This window comes from Falco naumanni, chromosome 7 (assembly GCF_017639655.2).
Source record: "Falco naumanni isolate bFalNau1 chromosome 7, bFalNau1.pat, whole genome shotgun sequence".
In the NCBI taxonomy this organism is placed as follows: Eukaryota; Metazoa; Chordata; class Aves; order Falconiformes; family Falconidae; genus Falco; species Falco naumanni.
In genome coordinates this window covers 16405415-16427571 of record NC_054060.1, presented here as the reverse complement: position 1 = coordinate 16427571, position 22157 = coordinate 16405415, and the positions used below count along the sequence as shown (strand labels likewise).

At 41.1% G+C, this 22157-nt stretch overlaps 1 protein-coding gene across 1 annotated transcript in view; it reads right to left on the bottom strand.

The window, feature by feature from the left end:
• Window positions 1–9168, bottom strand: part of TNFAIP8L3 (TNF alpha induced protein 8 like 3) — a 48514-nt gene extending 39346 nt beyond the window's left edge. The window contains 2 exon segments of the mRNA XM_040601732.1: window positions 8892–8970; window positions 8972–9168. Of these exon segments, the coding sequence (XP_040457666.1) occupies window positions 8892–8970; window positions 8972–9130 (238 nt within the window). The 5' untranslated portion in view covers window positions 9131–9168.
• Window positions 9169–22157: the final 12989 nt, after the last annotated feature.

The window sequence follows — 22157 nt, the reverse complement described above, 5'->3', positions numbered from 1 at the left end:
TCTGGTAGCATGTGGCAGTCAAAGGGAGGGTGCAGTGAGGCTTTTGACCTTCCTTGTCTTCTGTGTGCCACAGTACACTGCAGGTTCTGGGCCTTATTTCAAAGCATGAGGCATTTCTGCATGTCCTTCCAGGATGCTGTTCTATGATGTAGTCCTGACATCCAGTTTTACTGGCACAAGCTGTTGCATGTAGCAACATAACATTGAAAGCAGCTATTTCCTGGCTCTACATAACTATGCTTTTAAACAGCCAGCACTGAGTAAAATCAGCACAACTTTCTCTTGAACTTTTAAGTGAATGATACGAACTAGTTAAAAAGAACCCTAGGTCACAGTTTGGAAAGCAGGCTCAAAACTACAGGAATATTCTGGTCTGGAGGATAAACAGATACCGGTTGATCAACAACTAAGTACTGGGACTGTTCGAAGGAATCTGATTTAATCCAAACTGTAAAGTTAAATTATGGAATTACAGAGAACACTGGTATTATCTGTCCTTAAGATGATTTGTTCTTGGCTTTCCATCAATTCATAAGATTTCTGTAAGGGGAAGTGTTTTGTGGAAAAATGTCAGTGGTGACTGTTTTGGATGAATATACCGGTCTGGGGTGTTTTGGTTTTTGGGGGGGCTTCTGGGTTTTTTTGGGGTGTGCGCAGGCTAGAGTGAAATCTCATCCATATTTGCTCCAAGGATACAAAGTGTGATGTTATGCCTTCTTATGATACGGAAATACTCTTAAAAACAAACACAGGTAAGAGAGAAACCAGAGAGGCCTCATAGCTGAGGTTGGGCTAAATGATAGAAGCTGGTTTCTGATAAAGGTGATGTTTAATCACTGAACAAAAACTTATGCTTTTGGTCATATAGATCCTGGTATAGTTAAAGGGCAACAGTTAGTCCAAGCTGGTCAGAATGGCGTGTCCTGGCACTCTAGAAAGTTTGTGGAAGTGGTCTTTACATATACCTAGGCCTGAACTTTTTACCCCGTTCCTAAATCTGTAATCCAAGTCAGCAGTTCTCCTTGTTGATTCTTTATTATTTTCTAAGAAATCCAGTAGTTGTCATAGTGACTGTACTGATGATTTTTGCACCTGCTACTGATACTGATGAGTATCAAAATAGTAAGGCACAAACTGTAACTTGCTTTGAGGTGGACATGAAGGTCACTCTTCTTAACCTACTTCCCTCTGACTTCTGAGAGTTAAAGGGAAACAATGCACAAATACACAAAGTTAAAATGAAACGCAAGTAAACAGCCATAGACATTCACCTGACATAACAGTATAAGCCACAGAAGTTTTGTTGGGAGAAATTATCTGAGAGATGGTTATCTTCATTTTAAAAAAAAATACTCAAAACCCCCTCACTCTGGAAAGTCTAAGAAACTTGTATTTGTTTGATCTGCACCTGTCAGTGATTTGGCCATGTAAACTATATGCTTTAAAAGTAAACAGAAAACTGTTTGGAAAGGAAATGCTAACATGGTAACAGTGTTAATATATTTGCTCAAAGAGAGAAAATGCAGCTTGTGTTACAGGAAAAACTACTTGAATAAACAAAGTTAATGCCAGAAATGAGATGCCCGTTGGTAGTAGTGAGGTATTCTGCTAATTTTTACTATTTGTGTTTCAGAAGATTAGCCTTTATATTAAACTAGCACCAGTAAGATCGGAGGGAATGTCTTAATGGTGAAGTTTGGTTTTTTCGTATCAGAAATGGAAATAATCTTCCTGCTCTATTTTCTGTTGCTACATCAAAAGATGTTAGCCAAAACCCACATCTGTACAGACAGACTGATCACTCCCTTCCTCTGGAGGAAGGCTAGACAAAACCAACCGATAAAACTTCATTTAAAATAGAATCTCTACAGAGGAGGGACTAGTGACCACTGGAGAAGACAGCAAAGTGACTTCTGCTCTCTCAGACGTTTTCATTAAAGATGCCTGCCTTAGCACAGAAAAATCACTGGCTACCAGCCAGTGTCTGAGCTCAGCTTGGCTTACCTAGAAGATGTTTGAGTCTTGGGTATAAAGTCATGATTATAGCAACAGGTTAGTCTGTTTCCCATAAATCTCCTTCAACTGGACTTCTCAGTCTGTAGGATGCCCTCCTGTAATCTAATGGGTAGAGGTATTTCTGCGGTAAAAGAGCAAATAACATGCTTTTAATTGGGAACGGCTTCAAGCCCAGGCCTCGGCCCAAGGCAGCTGCCCTGAGAGAGGTCCACAAGCAGTCCAATAGCCTGGACAGCCTTGAGCTGTGCACCAGAAGTCATGGTAATAGTGCAGAATTTCTGCGCCCTGCTCTGACCACAGGGTCTATCTCTGTAAGTAAACTGGGACAGAACCTGTTGTACATGCATCATACTGCCATCTGAATGCAAGCTAAATTTTTTCCCACACTCCAAATGTTGTTTAATTCATACTGGCCACTGCTATCTTCTGTCTCATGCCAGGACATTTTGTGGGAGGCTATCTGGCATGGGCTGAAACAGGGCCAGGAAGTATATTAATAGATAAACAGTTTAAAGGATTGTGTACCGCTGCTTGGGCTCACAGCCAGGTCCTGCTTAGTTTACTAGAAAAGATAGTGAGCGGTCTTGGAAAGTTACAGGGTTTTCCTGCTTTCCTGGGACCTGGAAATGCCTGTCAACCCAAGGCTGATGCTGTGAGCAAAATACAAATACCAAAGGCTTCTCAGGTGGCCAGGTCTTCAGGAACTTTCTCATCTATCTGGCTTACTGTTTTCCTTTTTTCTAGGGTTTATAGCTTTGTTCTTCTGTTATCAACAAAATCAGGTGACTTAACCTTCCCATGATGTCATCTTAGTCTTTAGTGTAGATGAGAAGAAAGGATAAAAGATTTAGTTCCTCAAATGGGAAGTGTGAGGGTTTTGAGGAGATGCATTCATTGCTTTGTACAGGTCATCCACTACTGCCAAAATATCACATCATATGAAACCCACTCTCACCCCAGGCCTTTGGCAAGGCAGACAGGAATGGTTCATGATTGCTCTGTGGCAGGATATTGCTTCATATTCCTATCTATGAACTTCATCTGGCATCATAAATTCCTGCACCAAGGCTTGTCCATATCCATATACTGGGAGAAGTAGAGGCTTTCTGTTCACTGACTGCTAGCAGCATCATAGTTTCAGGTGGGAGCAGCTCAGTTTAGCACTAGGGAGAGCCCCTTACAACCAGTATTCACTTAAGTATAAAATCAACCTCCCTGCCTGAGAAACAGGCTATCTCTGATGTGGCAAAGTTGTGGCTGGCTTCTGCATGGTATTTGTGTGTCTGGGGGGCATCAGCATACCCTGTCCTGAAAGTGAGTAGTTTGGATCAAGAATATCAAACATTTATGCGCTAAAATAACTTGTTTCATGTGCCTACTGTCCCTACCTGGGAATTGGATTCTGCTTCACCCATGATGACAAGTTCTTTTGAGGCTACATATTTTCATATGCCATCATCTCAAAAGTAGGATAAATTATCAAAGCTATTGAAAAGAATGTTACCTCATATGCTATTAGCTATTGCTGCTTAGCAGTCTTATCCACAGATGTTGCTACTGCACAAGCAGGTGAGCTTGGGCTTCCATCAGTGCTTCATGAAGTTCATATTTCCACTTGATTTTTAAAAACCAGAACTCTAAAGAAATTGACCTGTTCAACTAAACTCTCTATTCTGCTTGTCCAAGTTCTAGTCAACTTGACCTAAGTGGGATTATATATGATCTTCACTAACATTACAGTGTGATTAACTTTTTTTGCCTTTCAAGTTGTCTTTTTTTTTTTTTCGGTTGGACAAGGCTCCTAATCTGACAGTCACTGTGCTAAAGAGGGGTCTGTATGTAAGTCAGCAGCCCAGGTGTTTTCTGGAGGGTACAGTAAAGAGATTTAAAAAAAAAAAAATTCTCCCAACCAGGCTCTTGGCTCATGTGCCTGCCCTAGCTGCTGCTCTTAGACAGCTGCTGCCTGCTCATCCTTAAGTGTCTTTTGCCCACTGTGTCTATGCAAAGAAACTTGGACACATGCTTGCCTCAGTTTGCAGTGTGGCCCAAAAAGCCCTGCAAGAGAGTCCGCAGCATGGGTTCCCATGACATGCTAGTTCAGGTGTGTTGCCTGCCCATCTTTCTTCAGCTAGCTTTGTGCTTTGTTTCCCAGCAGAACGGAGGGGAGAGCCCTTTATTAGAGAGGTGCTAGAAAGTATTTTGTAACAAAAGCATCCACTAGAGTCTGCACATTTCACTCAAAATAGATTTTTGGGGGGTTGTTTGGGGTTTTTTGTGTTACCCCTAGCTTCCATACTTACAACATGCTGTTATTTACCACTTCTGCTGACTCATCTAAAGTCAATAAATATTATTGCATATCTGACTGGGAACTGTCTATGTAGAATCAAAACAAGGCTTCGTTAAATAAAAATCCTCCTTGTTCAAACACAAAAGCATTCCCCGGGGCAAAGTATACCTTTTGTCATGATACACTGAACATTTGAACAATGTTTTACACGGCAAAAAGTTACAAAAGTCCTACTTGCACATTGTATCACATGAGTATGTTACTGATGCCTCAAATAATTGTGCTAAATATCTTACGGCACACTTTCCAGTTTTATATTTACAAGAATATATTAGCTCTTGAACAGCATTTTAACTCTGTAAAAGCATTTAACTCTGTAAAACAGTGATTAAAATATGTAACAGGCTTAAAAGATTAATATCACAAAAGTACAGGCAGTTCATGTAGCATGATAAATTATCTGCAGGAAAAATTATTTGCTAAGCATAGCAAATCAAATAATATTACAGCTCTAGAAAAATTATTTGTGTCTGGGGATGGTTTACAACAGTAAATAATGTTTAAACCTATTGTTGTTTTTACTAAGTATGTATTTATTGTCCAGGGAGAGTTCAGATAACGCATTTAGAATTATTTCATAAATTAATATTTTTTTGCCAAGAGTTGCAGGGTAAGCTCTTGGCCCTATGGAAGACAATAGTAAGACTCCCATTGCCTCTATGGATGTAAGCCTGGTGGTAAGGTTGTCTTTGTTTTGTTATCCCTGGCACCACACAAAGTTTTAGGCTCCACAGTGTTAATGTTTAAAAATAAAATAAATTCAAAATCTTGTCACCAGCTTACAGCTCTACTTGGAGAGCAAGCTGCTCTTTCCTAGGCCAAATGTCTTTTGCCTTCAGTGGGAGTAAAGCCAGAGAAGGGACCCGCAACAGTTTACTCTCCAGGATATGTTAAACTTCATAAAATTAATGAATTGTTTCAAAGAGCATACAGGCAATTTAGTCTCTAGTTAACACATGTTTATAGTGTAACACAACAGTTCCATTAAAATAGACATGGAAATCTATGTTCTGACTTAGTAGCTTGTAGAAAGGATTAAATCAAGGTCACTTAACAGCTTATATGGCCAAATTCCTGCCCATCTCAGCCAGGTGACCTGGGACAAGGCACACCAAACAAAGGTCTGCTGCCATCTTTCTCTTGCATGGGGGATCTCTAGATCCCCTGCAGAATCATTGCTGTTGGTGATGACCTGGATTTTGGCAAAATGCTACTCTGAAAGATGGCACAGAGGATCATACTTTCATGTGGCAGGCTGCCTGTGAAAGAGCTGGGGAAAAGTAGTCCATAGCTCTACTGAATTTTTCTAAAGAACCAACCTCTCAATAGGTGGACATTAAAAAATGAGAACAATGTTCTATTTTAAGATCACCTGTTCAGTTCTCAAAGGCTTATCTATAGGACAAGGAAGGAAATATGACTAGTTGCATGTACAGTAAAATCCAAGAAATTTCACTGAGGGTAGGTGTAGTAAGCATGTAACTTTTTTGTTTGCATTACAACATAATTTTTTTCAGAGTTGTGAAGACCTAAGCAGCTTAGTGCTCTTAATAGAAGTCTGTCTCATGAGTCACTTTTTTGAAGAAAAAAAAAAATACCAACCAAAAATTTTTGACTATATAGAGAACTCAAATGTGAAGCAGTAATGGATGGGTGTGAGGACTTGTGGAAGCCAAGGCTGCAGCGCTGGATGTTCTTGTATGCAGAGGTGTGGTGCTTTTTGTTGTTTTGAAGTATAGCTAATACTACTTGCGTATAAGGAGCTTTTTGTTTGCACCAAAGACATATGAAGATGCTATCATGACAACATGTTCAGAATAAATACAGAAAAAATACTTCTGCCTCCTTGGAGACTCAGCTTTAAGTGGGCTATTAAAGGAAATGAGGCTGCTGGGATCTCAGAGTAAGACTCCAGCTGGCTCTTGGAAGCCAAGCATGTGTGGCAGATGGTGGGGGCATACAAGGTGGCCTCCTGTCCTGTGCACACCCATGTGAGCCCCAGGAATGGTAGGGGTGCTGTTCCACTGGGACAGAGCAGAAGACTAAGTATTGCATGAGCAGTACAAACCCTTAAATGGGGTATATTTTTAGACATCTGTATTGCATTAGCATCATGGAGCCCCAGTGAGAAATTTTATCATGCTGGACTTTTGAACAGTTGCACAACCGAAGTGGGCAGTGTCTACAAGGAGTTTTATCTGTGTAAGCTGAAGTCACTGCTTTACCAACTTGGTAGTGCAAAGACTGGTAACGAAGAGAGGAAGCTAAACCTTCGAGCTGGTCTTGCTTTTAGTACAAAATCCTAGTTGTTCTAAAATCAATGGCCAAAATCGAGCCATTACTAGGACTTCATCCCAAATACTCCTCTGAGGCACTCTGCTTGCCCTATAAACTGCAGGAAGAATGTCTGTGGTCACTGGGATCGGTGGGGTGCAGCACCTCCCTGAACAGGGGGGTGACTGAAACCCACACTATAACCCCTGAGCTTCCGTGCCTGCAACAGTGACTGACAGCATGACTACTGAACACCCACATAGAGAGAGATACTGCACTGTACATATGGCAGAGTAGAGGAAAAAAAAGAACAAATGAAATCCAGCAAATTTTTCGGAAGAGGATGGGGGATACAAACAGTAAGTAATTCTTTAGTGCAGAAAAAATGATTGCCAGTGGTTAAGACAAAAATGCCAAGTTTTTGCTGTATTCCAGTTTTATTCTACTGCATAGGCATCTGCCACGTATGGTCAAAATACCAGATTTTTCTTCTTTTAGATAGTACAAAGAAGGAATAGAAAAGAGGAGAGGAGACTGATGAGCATCAACACTTGGCAGCTAGCAAGTGATGACATAAAAACCACTTATGGCAATCTCTAAGTATAGTTATTTTTAATTTATTTAAAATCCTATTCAGGAGTCAGTTGTTGGCAGGAGCTGATTACATTCATTTGTCTACAAATGTAATGTTTGTAACTTGTGCTTCATGCGCTGATCTGAATATTTGGATGAAAAAGTATAGCTGTTGGTGGTCTTTGTTGCTAAGTTCAGCCTAATGGAGCTTTTTTGAATATAAGGAGCTTTATTGACCTGTTAGCCTTATTTCAGTCTTTAGGTCTCAAGTAAGAAAACACAAAGCAAGGTGTCAGTGTAAATACCCCTGATATTTAAAGCTGAATTGGGTTTGTCTATGCTATAAAAATGTCTTCTGCTGGAAGATTAGACAAGGTAACACCTATTTTGACTTAATCACTGCTGTATTATTAGGACAGTTAAAGTATTTCACAAAATATCTGGGTGGGTTTTTTCCTGTTACAGTTAGAACAGTTTGGTGTGGAAACCTCTGGTTTTGGGGGTGGGTGGAGGTGCCAGCTGGGATAAAGGACACATCTAAACTGGACAGGTCATGGTGAAAAGATTTTTCTCAAAGATCTCATAATGTAACATGGTAACTTCCTATTTGGATCTATGATGGAAAATATAGGGTTATTTCAGACATCATTCCAACTGCGCTTACTTCTGCCAGATGCCAGTTAAATGGCTTCAGAGAAGGTGCCTGTGACTTCCATCCTGGGAAGCTGGAGGTCCAACGGGTCCCTTCTTGCACCCGTTGTCCGTGATGGCCCAGCACCTGCTGGGTGCCAGCTGTGAGTGTGGCACTGCTGCAGCCTGCCGTGCCGCTGGCTGGGTGACACCGGGGCTGGCTGAAGAGCCAGGGACCCTGGGGTGTGTGCGGGGACAGCAGGTGGCCTTGAGCTGCTGGCGGTTCTCTGTGGCATGCCTGCTGTGCCAGTAGAGCAAACCAGCCCCTAGGCACACTGGATTTCATAGGAGTTTATTGTCCCCGCTTACTGTTTGTGCAGAACAGCCTTTGCTTATGGCCCAGCAGCAGTGGCTTGGTTTCTGTAGGACAGGGGAATGTGGAGACTTGGAAATGGCAGCAGAGATCATTTTTTTTTTTCCCCCTCTTCTGTCTCATCTAAGAACTATGCAGGCTGCAGCAGCTAGACAGCAGCATTTTTATGTTGTTTTGGTGACAAGTTAGGACTTGAAAACAAAAGCCGAGCAGCCGGCGGGCCTCTGAGGGGGGAGCCTCCCCCTCTGCGCCTGGGCTAACTGCTGCGGGCTGGGGCGACAGCAGAGCGCCCCTAACCAAGCCCAACAAAACTTTGCAGCCTCTGGATGTAAAGCACAACGCATCACACGCCAGCACCGCTAATGCAACCGGCTGTCGCGTCCCGGCCAAAGGCAACTCTCCGGGGCAGCCGGGCCCCCCATCTGCCCGCCGCCGCCGCAGCGCCTGAGGGGCGGCCGGGCGGGGGGCGGCTTCCCGCCCCGCCAGCGCCTGCCCTGCCGCGGGGCGCCGGGGACCCGTGGGAGGGCGGCGGTGCCTGCCCAGCGCCCAGCCGCGCAGCCCTGCCCCGGAGCTGCCTCAGAGCAGCGCGGGAGGCGCCCTCACCCCCTTCGCGCGGCCGCCCCCAGCCCCAGCGGGGCGCGGCGGTACCGGTCCGTCAGGCGGCAGCCCCCTTACCTGCGGGTGAGACCAGCTCGCCTTCGCTCAGCTCTCCGGAGTCCGAGTCCATGCTGCGGGTACCGGCGGGGCGAGGGGCGGCTGGGGGCGGGCAGCGTGCGGCTGGCGCCCGCTGGCAGGAGCTCCCGGGGAGCGGGAGACGGGAGCGAGCGGCGAGCAGCGCCTGCTGCCTCCTCCTCTCCTCCCAGCCCGGGCGCTGGGTCCGCGCCACCACATGCAGCCACCTCGCCTAGTGCCATTGGCTGCAAAGGAGGAGCGGAGACGGGCGGGCTCCGGCGAGGGGAGGAGGGAGCGGGGGCGCGGCGGAGGATCGGCTTCTTCCCCCAGCCTGTTACACAAGTTCGTCTCGCAGGCGGCTGCGGCGGGGAAAGGGGGGGGGGTGCCCGGCGGTGGCTGAGGGGTGCCCGGCGGGCCCGGCGGCGGGAGAGCTGAGGGGCCTCCCTGCTCTGCCGAGAGCTCCAGGCCACTTCTGAGGCAGAACTTGAGGGGGAAAAAAAAAAAAATTCTTCTACCTTGGCTGTCATCGTGTCTCCCGTTCACTTTGTCTTTTCCTTTCCTTACGGGAATCTCCACCGACCTTTAGTTGTCACCACGTCCCTCTTCACCAGCTCCCCTTCACGATCAGTGTCCTCAAAGTATTTGCTATTAGAACAGTGGAGGCCAACAGGGAAGTGTCAGCTCCCGTTGGGTTTCAGTGCCCAGAAGGATAGTGAAGGAGTGAATTCTGCTGCTGCCTGTTTGCACGTTACCCACAGGCCAAGGGAGAGGAGACAGTGTAGTAATTTGGTAAATGAAGGCTATGTCAGAAGTTGAGTGTGAAAACTTATAGCTGGAATTCTGCAGGCTTTGCTTGTGTCCCACAGGCTACAGCAGTCCTGAGACAGCGCTTAATTCAGACTGTTGAGAACAATTGTTCAGCTCTGAGGTTTGGCAGATCTTTCTTTTCATTTGCTTTTATGCCTTTCTACCTTTCCTTGCTGTTATAGGTCAAAGATCACTTCAATTCTAGCACCAAAATCCTGGGAAAGTAGTAGCAAGAGTACTTTTCTAACTGGGCGCCAAACATCATCCTGAAAGAGACCTCATAGATCTAACTGATCCATAGATATGTTGCATCCTAAAAGCTAGCCGGTGCCTTGAATGCTTACCTGTGGGTTACAGTAGTCTCAAGACAGATGCTTATGCCTGTAGCTGTAGCCCACAGGTATCTCTTTCTTTACTCTGTAACTCTCCCCCAAAACCATGCAGATCCTCGTTGCCAGAGAAAGCAATGCCTGGACGCTGCTTTGAAGTTGCATGTATGAAGTTACCTATTGCCATCAGACTATGCCCAGCGCTCTTGGCAAATGCAAAGACCCTCTCTGTTAGCATATAGTGGAACATAAAAAAATAAGGAAAAAGGGCTCCTTTTAAATTCAAAGGGCTGTTGTCAAATTCTTTTCAGTGTTGGCTTATCTTGTGAAATGTTGAGCGTAAGAACTAGAACTACCATAATAAAAATGAAGCCAAAGTTTGCCTTATGTTCTAGGCTGAATCCTACCACGCTTCCCTGCCTTCAAATCAGGTTAAGCCTGAAGCAACAGAAGACCTCAAGCTTTCTAGCCCTGTAATACACACGTTGTTGGTATGTTGAATTTAGACCCACAAATCTTTGATCTCTGGAGTGAAAAGTTAGTTGTTAAGTAATTTGGAACGTTGCTGTCATACCCTGGGCTTGTAGTGTTATGACACTTTCAGGTTTTATTCCATGAAAACAAATTCTGACTTTTGTTTGTAACTGCTTTCATTAAAATTAACATGACATTCAAAATACTGCTGATTATAACTTCATAAATTAGTATTGTATAAGGAAAAATATCTAAAAATAAGTGATCCTAGGATTGTGTTGTGAAAAATCTGGATGCAGATGTGGGTGATATAAACGACATAGCAACAGAAAAATGCCAAGATTAAGTCATGAACTATAATCCCGGATACCACATCAAGAACAGAATCTGAGAGCTGGAAAGAGTTCAGGGTTTTTTTTGTCTTGTTTTTTTGTTTGCTTTTTACCAGCATAAATGCAACCTAAAAACCTCCCCAATAAGATTATAACAGTTTAAGTCTAATATGAAGAATAAGTTTGAGTGCAATTAATTCATCTTCTGGCCTGTCTTTAATTGCATGAAACTCTAATAGTAACTTCTAACCTGCACAAATTCTGACTTTGTAATGAGAATGACTGTAATTAGTAAAGCAAAACTTTTTTGCAGGGACATATGTACAGTAAAACCCTTCCTGCTGCCTCAGTGGCAAAGGGGGCTCCCTGGTACAGTGTGTTCTGGGTCACGTCACGAGCTGATACAAAGCAGCTGTGTATGCGCTTCCCAGGTATTCTAGGCACTGGCCTTACCCTGTTTTTATGTGCTTTTTTTTTTTCTTTTTCCTTAGTACAGAACCTATGCTATAATTGCAATTAAATGTTAAACTCTGACTAGCCACACTTCTCTGCCATTGATCATAGTTCTGTTGGTAAAAGGACAGATTATTTTTCATAACCCTCGAAAAGACAGAAGTCTTGGCATGGAATAAGTGAAAACTGAATCCCACTTATTTTAATTCTTGTCAGTTTTTTAAATCTTTGTATAACCACGCTAATAAATATTACAATGGAAATGGTATAACTTAATCAATATTGTATTACGTCAGACTTGTGATATATACATTGGGCATTCTCATTACTTTTGCTGTAATTACTTTCTATTCCACAGTAAATGCTGTTTCAAGATTACTGTGCCTCTTTATTGCTGCTAACTGTAAAGCAGTTATTAACGTTTTCAGCTGTAACAGAATGAGCATATTGTTTCATTTCAAAACATATGGTTAGAATTCAAGTTTTTTCCTTCTTAATGTTCTCTGCCCAGCAGAGTCCAGCACTTGGTTTAACATGTGACCTGGAAAATTCCATATGCTTAGAGCTCTGAAATTCATAGTTTCCACTCATTACAATACTGGTGCAGAAAAAAGCACTAGAGGTTTATTAACAGCAATATATGTACTAGCTAGATGCATGTTAAATGAAACTCCACATGGAGAAAGTTAACATTTCATGACTTATTTTTTGTGTTTAGTACAAATAGCAGTTACATATTCATTGTTATATGCTAAAGCTCTGACTATAGCTCTGTGTCTGTTTCCTTTGTTACTAGGTAGACCTAAAGATTCTTGCGATATTTAGAAACTGGAATGTTTCAAGGCTCAGTTAATACTTTTGCCTGCAAATCTCACAAACATGACTTACCAGGGGAGCTGGTAACACAGCCGATTGGAACTGCCCCATGTGTTGCGTGTATTCCCGGTTACATGATGCTGTCTGTAGCAGCTACATCGCTGTATGGCTCCTCCATTCACATTTCAGCTGCATCTGGTCTTGATCTTCATTCCATATGGAACTTATCTGAAATCCTCCTCTGTCTACTCATTGTATCTGAGTGCTGGAGATCTGCCTGTGAGAGCTTTTAGGATTCATGCTTTTTCACTGTCCTAGCTGCGAATTGCGCTTGCATGTTTGCACAAATATAGTTTCATCATATTCTAAATAGTTAAGTAGCTCAGCTACCATAGCATCTCTCTAGTATATTTATCCTTACAGGACTATTGTGAAATAAGGATAACAGTAATTTTCCCTTTCAGAGATAGGGAAATGAGGTACTGAGAAGCTGTGATTGAGAGTCAAATGCAGAGCACAGACTTCCACCTGTATCTCTTGAGCCATACCTGAACTGTTAGGTTATCCATTTCTGCTAAATAAAAGATTGGCGAACTACCCTTGTGTTTGTGACTCAAGCTTTTCTCCTTCAAACTGAGCCTTAAAACCTATCCCAGGGAGCAGTCTCTTTTCTTTCCATTATTAAATCTAACAGAACCCCCTCTGCACTACCAAAGGTGGTTTGGGCTTGTCTGGTTTAGGTTGCAAAGGCACATGGGTAGGATTACATCTTTTTGTTTCTAAATGTAAAAATGTAGGATTATATTTTTTCTCACAAATAATTTAATGTTATTTAAATAAGGTCTACCCTAGGATGGGACGTACTGTTTCTAATATTGTAGACTAATATTTTGCTTCAGAGTGTATGGTGCCATATCTTTCATATCCAAGTGCCATTGCTTCTGAATGTATTAAACAGAGAAGCATCTCCCACAGGCTGATATACTCATGAAATGTACTGTAGCAGATTTAAGATATCCACACCCCTCCCCCCCCAATTTCTCTGTGGTATCAGTGTATATGTATAGATTTCATAAAAAAACCCACCTATCTGCACCATTATTGGCAAAGCATGGATAACTAGGATCAAGAATCAGCACATTCTGTGTCATGCCAGGAGCTTCTATGGATGTCTGTCTGGAAGCTAGTCAGCATGCATAAACATGTATGTTTTGCATGCATTTTTAATAAATTTTTGTTGCAATAGTGCCTCTGTTGGTGATTTGCCAACACTTTTCGTATTTGATTTAGAATTCAAATAATGAACAAGATATCTGCATTACTTTAACACTTACTCATGTGCTAGTACATGTCCAAAGATCTAGATTTTTATAATACCCAATTTAGGCAGTGCATGTACATCCTATGTTGGGAGGGTAAATATGGAAGACTGTAATATTTTCTTTTTAAGTTACTCTAAGAGATGTAGGGCATCAGCTCTGAATACCTACCATAGTATGGACATATTTTTAGCCATTGGACTTGCTGAATTGTGTTCTGGCTTTGTCTGTTGTTGACGTTTCCTAAAGAAAAGCTGAGGAAGCTGTTCCAGACTGAGACTGCAGCCTCGTACTGGTGCTAACCTATGCTATGTTTTTGGAATATCAGATTTAAAGCTAGGACTGAAATTTAGCTTCAGTTGCCTCAATGCCTTGTACGATGCTCTTACAAGATTTTAATCCCAAATGAAATAAAGTAGAATAGAAAAATATTGGGCTCCTGTGCAACTTACATCATGCTGAACTGCATTACTCTTGGTTAGTAATCAGAAAGGATAATTTTGTCAGAAATTGATATTTTCACCTGCTTAAGTAGGCTGGGACTGTGGGTTGAATAGCACAGGAAAAGTTTAATAACAGTAAGTAATTGGTCTGATCCAAATTCTGACTGCTCATACTAAGAAAGGAAGAAGGAACAATATCTTTTTCCTTAAGCTGGTGCAATGCTGAACAAAGGCAGCAGCTTTTAAAGAAGGAGCAGTTAAACTGGGAGGCAAGCTTGCTAACATCTATGCTTATAGACACAGGAAAAGAGCACAGACATAGTGTCTGCTTTTTCTGTCTTGGTTTTTGTTTGTTTTTTTTCTTCCCGCCCCCCCCCAGCAGTAACTTGTCCTGTTTCCTCTTACCTTATAGTAACAAGACTGCAATGAAAACGGAGCAGCATAAACATATTCATGTCTGTTTTCTGGCCACAAGGATGTTGTTACTTTTCTGTTCACTTAGAGTAGGATTTTGCTCATAGAATGAGGTTTTCCATATTAAATTGTAATTTGAGTTGCCTGGCTGTTTCGTATTTTTGTACTATTTTAGTGATATTTGTCTTTATTTTTTTAAAGCTTCTTTATCACTTTTTTGTGGGATGATGATCTGTGCTTAGAAGGATGCCCATCTTGCAAGTTATGTATGCAGTTTGCTGTAGACTGGCAAACTTTTGCATTCATAACCTTCCATTCTAAGAAATTAAAGAAATGTACCTTCCCAAATTGAAAATGTAACTGTTAATTCTGTTTGGTGGAAATTTTCTTTTGAGGAAATTGTGTGGAAATTTTACTGGTTAGGCCGTGAACCTCACATGTTTCTATGAGCAGGGAGTCAGGCCTCATTATTTTAAAGCCCTTATAAATGATATACTTATTTTACTTACAATTTTAGATTTCATTACAGGTAGGATACTACTAATAATAAAAGATAAGACTGATCAGCCAAAACATGAACTTTGTTCTGCTTTCTCTGTTCTGGTGTTGGGAAAGTAAACTTCAAAGGTTTTTTTTCTCTTTGGAATTGCTGTAAAATACAAGATCAAGCAGGGGATTTTGTTTTGTCCCCTTTCTAATGCTGTCTAGAGAAAACTAGGAGGCAGCTGCCAGTCAAAACCATTTTCCTGTTTGCCACTTTGTTTTGGAATTATTTTTAATTCTTGTGGTGGTCACTGAAGTTATTTTAAAATGTCACATTCCTTACTTTCCACGTGTTGTTTATGTTATTCATTATGAGGGCTGATGATCTGATGGCTACATTGAAGCCTTTGACCATGTCTAAGATGTGAGTAAAATAACAGTTAAACCAACAGATGCTGCTTGTTACTGAGCTGTGTTTCAGCAAGGTTGGAAACAGTTTTCTGCTTCTAGTCTGGAAGATGGGTCATCCTTGTTTTCATCCCTGATTTCAAATTATGTGTAGGAGGATTCCACAACTTCATGATACTCTGAGAAAGCAGAGAAAAATTTGTTGCTAGGAAACTATAGAGGACCTATATTGTACCGTATTTTCCAGAAGGTTTTATAGTTAGCATCAGTTATTTCATTAACTTTTCTAATCCTGTTCTTTATGCAAACATCCACATTTTTTCCTATGGTCACGATGTTTGTTACACGCTTATATAGACTAGAAAATACATTCTTTTTGTAGTTATTTCTGTATTGCTCTCTTGTATTCTTCAACACACGAAAAACAACCCACCAAACATTTCAGATTATGGTGTGTTTTGAAGGCTGATATTTATTCACATGATGATGTTGCCTAGACATCCTGAATTATTAGGATATGGTAGATCATGCTGTCCCACAAAAGACAAATGTGAGATCCAGTGTTGCACATTTTACCTGGAAACTTAATAGCATTTTCCAAATTGGATGTTATATCATGTAAAAATACAGTATTTTGCAGCTGACTAGGTCTGGTTGCTCCTTTATGCTGGATCCTGTGACTCCCATTTTACAGTCATAAGATATATCTGCATATTGGAAAGGTGACTGAATCAATGCTGTGGATTTCAGTCCAGGAGTGGTGCACCTGTGACTGAAATAGTGATGCAACAGTTGAGACTAGTCTTGGTATAGAGCTTGTACTAAAAAGTGTAGCACCCTTTGAACTAAGGGGAACCATAATCTCTGAGAGGCAATCATAGAGACGGTAAACAATTTTTTTGTGGAGCAATTCACTAACGTCCACAGACTTTGCTAAAATGGCAGAATATTAATACACTCATTTGTGGTTCTGTAGAGCTTGATGTGACTTTTAGAACAGTACGGAAACATCATCTTCATCTGACAGTGTGTGGGCATTACTTCATGACCATTTCTAAGAGCATGGCAAAAGGCACTCTGCTACCCACCTGCCTATAAATAACTAAATGTAATCAACCCAGACATAAAATTGCGTTTTATGGGTAGTCTTAGGAACATGTAACATAGGCAATTAGATTACATGTAGTCCTATAAGAGTCCCGGTAAAGAGAATGAAATTACTTAGAAACTTGCTGTCCAGACCACTTTCAGGTGAATTATTTCTCTTGCACACACCAAGAGACTTAGAGTACTGTTAAATACAATATATGAATGACTTGAATTTGACTTGGACAATAAGAATTCTTCTGTAGATGGGTAGATCTAAGACCTTTTGTATGACTGATTTTTTTATTTTTTTTATTATAGGTCTTGGGTTCTCTTTGCAGCTAAGGTAGCTGGAAGGGCTAGAGAACACATATACAAAGGCTCTTTTTAATACTGGTAGAATTCTGAAGGAAACACAAAATGTAAAGGACCCTGACAACTTGCTGCAGTTCTTCAGCCAGCTCTGCAGACTACTTGCTATTGGCAACTCTGCTAAGGGAAGCTAATCCTAGTACAAGATGTGACCTTCAAGCCATGATTTTTTGAAATAAAGCCCCTCCCACAATCCTGATGGCTGCATGTCTTTAGGCAGAATCCTTTGTTCAGCTGGCAACTCCTGTATTTTCCCAAAAGGAAGAATTCATGGAAAAACTTGAATAAGAATCTTACTAGTTCCATCTTCCCTTCTCTGCCCCTCTCCCTCCCTTCTTCGGGGAAAAACTCTGTAGATAAGCAACCCTTTCATTAAGCATTAGAGGTCTTGTAGTCATTATCAATGTTCTGCAGGAGTGGGGAGGAAGGTACTCTCTGGTTGAAAAGGTTTTTAAGGTTTGGGACTGGGGAAAAAGGGAACACAAGGAAGTTGCAGTCATAAACTACTTTTTAGTACCTTTCTATTGAATCTGGAGAAACACAGGTTCACAGTCCTCATTTGCCTGATTGAAAAGAAAGACTTGAACCTATCTGTTTATTGTACATCATGGGTTGTTCTGATTCACTGCATGTATATATAGTTATTCAAAGTGAATAGCTCTAGCAAGAGTGGTTCAAGCTGGGCTGCAGATGTAAATCAGTGGCTGTCTTCATAAACAGTACAGGCACCATCTTCCTTTAACATTGCTGAGGTTAGCACTGTGGGACGTGCCTGCTTAATGATGTCTACTCAACAATTTTATGTAAATTCTACCAATTTCCAGCCTATACAGAGGAAGAGTAATGTTGAGAAGCAAAAAAACAGGTAGCAAGTAAAGCATACCAAAGGGCTAAGAAGGAAAAATGCTTACTAACACACCTGGTATTGTGTGATTTGGAATGAAAGTGCTTGGGTGCAGCGCTTTTTGTGAAAAGTTGTTCATGCCTGGGTGTTGGTACGCTGATACAGAAATAACTGTGGCTGGCAAGTCAGAAAGCAGATATACTTCTGTCCTTGGAGGTATAGATTTCAGAATTATGAGGAAATATGTTGGAAGGTATAGCAGGAGTATTGCATTAAAGTGTCTTTAGTTTTAGCTTTGTTAAGAAAATAAGTTCAGGCTGTCTGTCTTTGCCTGAAGAACTTTTAATACAACTAGCCAGTTTCAAAACTCAGAAGAGGAAAGTGTGCCTCAACAATGATTCAGTTTGAACAAATGGTGAAAATTGGGTCCCCTTCCTTCGCTTGGCAACCTAACTGCTGTCCGTGCTAAAGGAAAAGCAGGGAAAACTCATTGGTTGTTTGTCTGGCAGCAACTGGCTAGACGGTTGTCATGCATTAATTCAGATTTAGTTAGTGTGTCACGTGATGTCCTTTCTTGGTAGGTCTTTTGGATGGTAAATTGTAACTGACTGTGGTATGGGGAAGAAAACAGGCATGATTTAAGTGCTGAAGGATCCACATCTACAGGAGAGAAGATATGTTACTTTCTATGCGTGTGGAACAGCATGTTCGAAAGTGAAATTAGAGTTGTACTAGAGCAGAAAATCACTGTTGTGATTCATTATGATCTATTCCATTTTTATTTTGACCAGGAGGCAGTTGGTTGAAAAAAAAAAAATAATATACCAGAATAAATCCATAATGATAGAATTGTAGTGAGATAAAATAGTAATATGCTTCAATCATTAAACTGGAGTGTTAGGCAGATCAAGAGTACAACATGGAGACAATCTAAAAATCATGGTGAGTGTGACTAAATGAAATCTCTGATCTTTAAGATTATTGATTTTGTTGTTGGTTTGCATTAGAAAGACAAGTTATGAAATGGTACAAGGCACCTGGGGCTCCTCAGCTCTGAAGAAGGGCCTGTTGTCAGCTGGTATGTGAAATTAATGATATGAGGATCAGGAGGAAGGAAGGTGGTCAGATTTTTCAAGGCAACGTAATATTAATTCAGCTGAAGCTTGAACTAGTGCAGATATCATAGAGGATGAAAATATTACATCAGTATGCATATTCCGTGGCATATTTACCTAATGGCAATGGATGGTATACTTTCAAGCCTTGCTATGTGAGATTTAAAAGCCAAGCAGAAACTACTCTAGTTTTTTTGAGGATTGCTTTTGTATATATTGTAAAAAACAGTAGTGTTCCTAAACTGTAGTGATAAATTATGTTAAGGTTATTTCTTAAAGAAAAATGAGTTTTGAAAGTGTAGAAGACATTGAAAGACAAACGTAAAGTCTATGCTGTAATGAGGATTGAATATAAAAAAAATACAAATTTCTATCAAACTAAAGCAAACCTTTAGAGCCTCTCAGCATACAGTGGATCTTATGGGTGAAATTCTGATATCTAAAGTCAGTGGAAATTTTGAGAGTTCAGTAAGGCCTCCATTTCAGAGGTATAAAAGTGACACCAGGATGACTTTGTTTTGTCTCAATAGGACAAGTGAAGTCCATTTCCTCACACTTCATGTGTTATTCTGTGGAAGCACTGTGAGAGATGATCTCTTAGCTTTCATGAATCTGATCAGCTGAGATAAAAAGGAATGGTCTGCTGGGTTGCATCACATCATCTAGGTCAGTGGTGGTGAAGCAATAGGGGAGGTCTCAAAACAAGACTTGCTGGGAATTTGCTTTGTATCAAGGCTCGTTTGAGTATAGAACTTCGTTGCGAAGCCCTCAGTCTGGGAGAAACACTGCACTCATGCATTGGCCCCTTCTTTGCAGTTACCGGCTGCATCTGCTTTATAAATTCTGGAAGAGCAGGCGGATTGAGTTGCGTGCATGTGTAATTCACTGGACTCCACTCCCAGTGCATTTTGCAGAAAGTGGTATCTGGGCAGGCAGTCAAGCTCAACTCATCTGCATATCCTAGGGAGTGGTATTTGGTTAAAACTCAATGACTTCTCACAGCTTTGGTAGGTGAGACTACTCTTGGGAGGCAGGTATTAGACTAGTATTGTAAGACTAGTATTTGCTTATGAAAGTAGAAGAACAGCTGTATTGATCACGTACTTGGACAGAGAAGTCTTGACTGTTGAACATTTCTTGGGGAATTCCTACTGATGTCTGTGTGGGGTGGGGAAAGGAGAGATAATTGTGTGTGTTTGAGGGAAGGAAGAAATCATAATTACTGTTTCTGCTACTTCAAGAAAAAGAAATCCTAATGTGCTTCCTGAAGGGAAGGGGAACTACCCTGAATTTCTGCCTTTCATCACTGCTCCGTGCCAAAGACCTAGTGCAGGACAGAGCTGCAGTGGGAAAACTTAATGCTGATATGCTTGAAGTCTCAAATTGCTTTCATTGCACCACGGACTCTCTTTACTCTTCCACTGCTTTATTTGTGAAAGATTTTCCAGGTCCTTCTCTTTGTAAAACCAACAGTGCTGCATTTAACTGTATAATATTTATGGCTGGCAATCAGTCTGAACAGGCTGTAATAGGAAAAGTACTTGGGTCATAAGATAATTCAGGTTGGAAGGAGTCTCATGAAGTTGACCAGTCAGACCTCCTGCTTAACCTTTAACTCTGTGAAAGGTTTTGTTTATTAAAGACAGAGGGTATAACATTTGTCAGTGGGGTACCTTCTCTCTTGGTTTGCTATGCCTCTGTAAAATAAATAAATAAAATTTTAAAAATTAGACCAGAATTTGTGGGCAGGGAGAATCAGATCCTGTATCTGCAAGGCAATTTAGAGTCAAAGATGACAACGTAGCCATTACTGTTAACGACTATTTCTACCAAGCATCTTGTGAGATCAGTGGATTTGAAAAGAATGCCAAGTAAAGCTCCAGTCACAGGAGGGGCTGAGCATTTCCCATTTTCAAACAAGCAGGTAGAAGTGGAGGCTCAGCATGTCACAGAAAGCACTGGGTACGGCAAGGGGATTGGACTTTGACAGGGGAACTGAGTGCTGATGTGAAGGGTGCTAGTGTTGGATGATTTGATCAGCAGCATGTGGAGCAAAACATGAAGAGGAAACACTGTGTTTCAGAACGTGAGGATCTAAGCTGCCTCTCTCTGTGCACGGCTAAGAAGCCCAGTTCATTACTGAAAACAAAACTAAATCAACAGATTTTGGATAGTATCCATGGGTTGCTTATATAACAACACTTTCAGCTCTGTATCAACAGTTACAATGAATAGCAAGCTGAGTCACTGCAGATTCATCATGGATATCACAAGCCTAGGGGCAGATCAACTGCTGCAGCAGGTGTTATAATGAAAGAATCTGAAGAATGATAGAAAGCAGTCACAAAGTCTACAAACTGAAGTGCTGCAGAACATCAGGGTACTAAAGCAAGCATGCTATTTCATTAGATAAAGAAATGAGATAAGGTTCCCATCATTTTGAAGGACAGTAAACTGTGACTGTACCCCATAATTAACAAAAAATCATGCACAACAAACACCAATCCTATTAATGAGACCACACGTCCCTGAACAGTGTGTTCAGACCTTTGTTAAAGTCAGCCAGTTACCATGAAGTTCTAACAGCATATTGAGAATTTCCAGAGGAGGATCTAAAGTAGTTAGTAGCTGATGTCGTTCTGGAGATAAAAAATATCTTATCTGAGGTAAAACTGGGCCTGGCTACTCATAGTTTTACTGAAGGACAGTATTCTTTGCTCAAATGAGTTCTAGGAGTTTGAGTTCTAATGAACAATGTTCAATGCTGTGAAGGAGGCATGGAGCCTGTGGTGTTGCTGTCAGCTCCTCACAGCATCATACGTTAGGAATGAGGACTGATTCAAATATTCACAGTTGAGGCACCATTGCAATTAAGTTTTGATGTGAACTACTGGAACTGTTAGGAGAGGTGATCCTTAGTTAACTGATTACGTAACTTTTTAAAACTTCCAAGTTAAGGATATTAAGAGATAGAAATGAAAATAAATTTTAAAAGTGCAAGGACATGTACAATAAGCACTACAGACCATACAGTGTCACACTGAACACTAGTCAAACCTGCTTTGGGATAACAAGTTCAGTTTCAGAAATGGACTTTTTGTTGTGAGATGCTCTTGATATTGAAAAATACTATATGAAAAGGCAACCTTACAAAGCATTGGACTTAGCATATGTGGGCTGGATTTAAGCAGTCCATTTGTTGTATCCCTCTCACATGCTATGATAAAATAAATCCTGAAATACCTTGTGTAATGACTCATCTGATATTAAGATGTGTCAGTGTTCATAAACAATGCTGTTCATCTTCTGTGTGTATGTGCATGTGTAAGAGGTGTAGGTGGAAGCTGAAGTTTTAGTTGTGATGACTCAGCCTTTATTCACTGTTACTTTTATTTCTGCTTTATGAAGAAATTCTCTTCTTTCCTGTGCATTCAGATAGGTGAAGTTCCAGGGTTCAGTGAGGAATGTTTCCTGGAACAATCCTGAGATTTTTGTGTCTCAGATGTTTGCCTGTTAAAAATTCAACCTCCTGTCACAGGCAGGGATCTAGTTTTTTGGCCCTCATTTCTTCATT